The sequence below is a fragment of the Nyctereutes procyonoides genome, unplaced genomic scaffold (genome assembly GCF_905146905.1).
Source record: "Nyctereutes procyonoides isolate TBG_1078 unplaced genomic scaffold, NYPRO_anot_genome, whole genome shotgun sequence".
Classification (NCBI taxonomy): Eukaryota; Metazoa; Chordata; class Mammalia; order Carnivora; family Canidae; genus Nyctereutes; species Nyctereutes procyonoides.
This window is the reverse complement of record NW_026575125.1, coordinates 81,860,881-81,863,655: the sequence shown is the minus strand read 5'-3', so window position 1 is coordinate 81,863,655 and position 2,775 is coordinate 81,860,881. Positions and strand designations below refer to the sequence as shown.

General features: G+C 44.5%; 1 protein-coding gene across 1 annotated transcript; it reads right to left on the bottom strand.

Annotated features, from left to right (window-relative positions):
• Positions 1 to 1,121: 1,121 nt before the first annotated feature.
• On the bottom strand, positions 1,122 to 1,555 carry LOC129518767 (60S ribosomal protein L32-like). Its single transcript, XM_055339004.1, has one exon. It carries the CDS (start codon positions 1,503 to 1,505, stop codon positions 1,122 to 1,124), a length of 384 nt encoding a protein of 127 aa, XP_055194979.1. The 5' UTR covers positions 1,506 to 1,555.
• Positions 1,556 to 2,775: the final 1,220 nt, after the last annotated feature.

Genomic DNA, 2,775 nt, shown 5'->3' with positions numbered 1-2,775 from the left:
ATCCCCTTTCCCTACCCTTATCAAAGACAGAAAGGTGCCGAGGCCCAGATAGTCAAGGGGACAGAGATCTAGAATCTCCTTTCCTGAAGACTTTAAGGGTGAGAGGCATTTCGATTGACTGGGGCAGTGGTTTTCAAATATTTCTTGGCTATGAAATGGCTTCTAAAAGTGAACCTCAATGTATGAAATAGACCCAAAGTGTAGTTACTCTGGACAACATAGGGAAGGGGCCCTAGACCTCTGACAGCTTTGTCTCCCCCTGCATCAGGCTCTGAGGACTACCCATGAAACCAAGAGGGTGTAGAACACAATTCAAAGGTTACTGCCCTTAACTGCAAGCTCCATGGCAGAGGAGTGTGGACTGCATCTGGCTTACTAGCCTCTCTATCCCCAGCTATGTAATCCATACCTGGAGCATAGTAATAGCATCATAATCAGATATGGAATATGAACAGGAGGTACTTGTGTCTTGTGGGGATCGTTGTCAGTTAGCGAGTGACTCCGCCTCCTATGATGTGTGTGTGTGCCTGTGCCTGTACAGTGAAGGGAAGACAGAAGAGCTGAGTGTTGGAGTGCACTGGAATTGAAATGAATGACCAAGTCTTTGATGAAGAGCTTGCAACAGTTGCAGTGTGAAGAGGAGCTGCATAGTGAGTGATGAATGGCTAAGCAGGCTACTGTGTCCTGCATATTTGCCAGCAATGCTTGTCGGTTTGCTCCTTCATGTGTTAGTGATCTCCTGCCATGTGTTGGGTTAGTTCCTCAGAGACAACATTGACTAAAACACAGTCCCTGCCCTCCCAGGGCTTACAGTCCTGGTGAAGGATATATGGGAACAAATCAGTGCTGACAAAATAGTGTAATGACTATAGCCATTTGAAAAGTGTTACACTGACATATCTTTCATTCTCTGCAAATCTTGATGCCCCAAGAGTCACCAAATCTGTGAGTGAGAGTGATATCAGCTAGAACAAGAAGTCATTACTTAGCTCTGACTTAGGCTTTGGGTTTTTAGCCTATAGCCACATTGTTTTTATTTTTATTATTATTATTTTTTGTACTTTTATGGTTTTATTAATGCAAATATGACATGCACATAAGCTGTCTATTCATTTTCTTCGCTACGCAGCCTGGCATTGGGATTGGTGACTCTGATGGCCAGCTGGGCTGCTCTTTCCACAGCGGTTCTTGGAGGATACATTGTGAGCAATCTCTGCACAATAAGATTTGTTGCACATCAGCAGCACTTCAAGCTCCTTGACTTTGTGGACTAGGAACTTCCAGAAGCCACTGGGCAGCATGTGCTTTGTTTTCTTGTTGCTCCCGTAACCAATGTTGGGCATCAAGATCTGGCCCTTGAATCTTCTGCGTATACTATTGTCAGTGCCTCTGGGTTTCCGCCAGTTGCGCTTAATTTCGACATATCGGTCTGACTGATGCCGGATGAACTTCTTGGTCCTGTTTTTAACGATCTTGGGCTTCACCAGAGGTCTGAGGGCAGCCATGATGCCCAGCAATCGATGGCTGCCACCTCCGCAGGCAGCGCCGAGGAAGAGAACCACATTGTTTTTAAACATGAGATCCCCAGCTAAATAAAGTAGACAAAGGACAAAGTTCATCTTAATGTTTATTAATCTCTTGCCAAAAATTAGCTTTGACTTTCATTATAGATGTAGGCAACAGACCAGTTATATTAGCCATACCTGTGACTTGGCCATCAGTAGCTATCACAGACACTTTCCTGTCATATTAATAATGTAATAGTTCTTTCAAAATATTAATGACCCTCATTATTTGAAATTGTGGTGGTTACTCGATCTGACACTAGATCTTATCATTTAAGCCATTCACAAAGAGGCACAGGTGCTATTCTATCACGATTTTTAAAAATATATTTTGATAATTGTGTTTTAGTATCATTGGCTTTCTTTGTAATCCTATGCACTTTATTTTACCTATTTAAGCATATTATTGAGAGAAGGGACCCATAAGGGGCCATCAGAGTGATGAAGGAGGTCACTGTGTTCTGGCGAAGAACCTCAGTTAGATAATAATTTTAGGAGTGAGGTTTCATCAGGGAAAAAAAGAATTTGCAAACACCAACAGCTCCCTTTACATATTCAAAGCAAAGGGATCCCTGGGTGGCGCAGCGGTTTGGCGCCTGCCTTTGGCCCAGGGCGCGATCCTGGAGACCCGGGATCGAACCCCACGTCGGGTCCCCGGTGCATGGAGCCTGCTTCTCCCTCTGCCTGTGTCTCTGCCTCTCTCTCTCTCTGTGTGTGACTATCATAAATAAATTTAAAAAATAAAAACAAAGCAAAGCATGGGGTTTTACTATATATAAGATGTGATTATGTAAGATGTGATTAACTCAGTCTGGGATGCAAAGGAAGGTTCCACCTGCTTAGGAAGTGAAGAGATGTGGAACTGTAAAAGACAGTAGAGAAGGAGAGTAGCAAGTGGACAGATGCCAGAGGGACCGGGTAGAAACCCCCAAAGCAGTGAGGGGAGTTCCTCAGCCAGAACAAACTGGGAAGATGTGAATCCCCCTTGGAGACAACCTGCATTTACCTTGGTGCTGGAGCAATCTGGCATCCAGATGGTAGGACAGCAACAGGTGTGGCAAGTCTCTAAGTTCATGGGCCTGATGTAACACTTGTTTCTTCATAGCTGGCCATGTGGCATGTAGAACATCCAAGGTTCGAAGGAGTAGGGAGCCCCTAGTGGGCCACCAGAGGCCTATGTTTGGGATGAAGAGGTTACAAAATTAGGGGG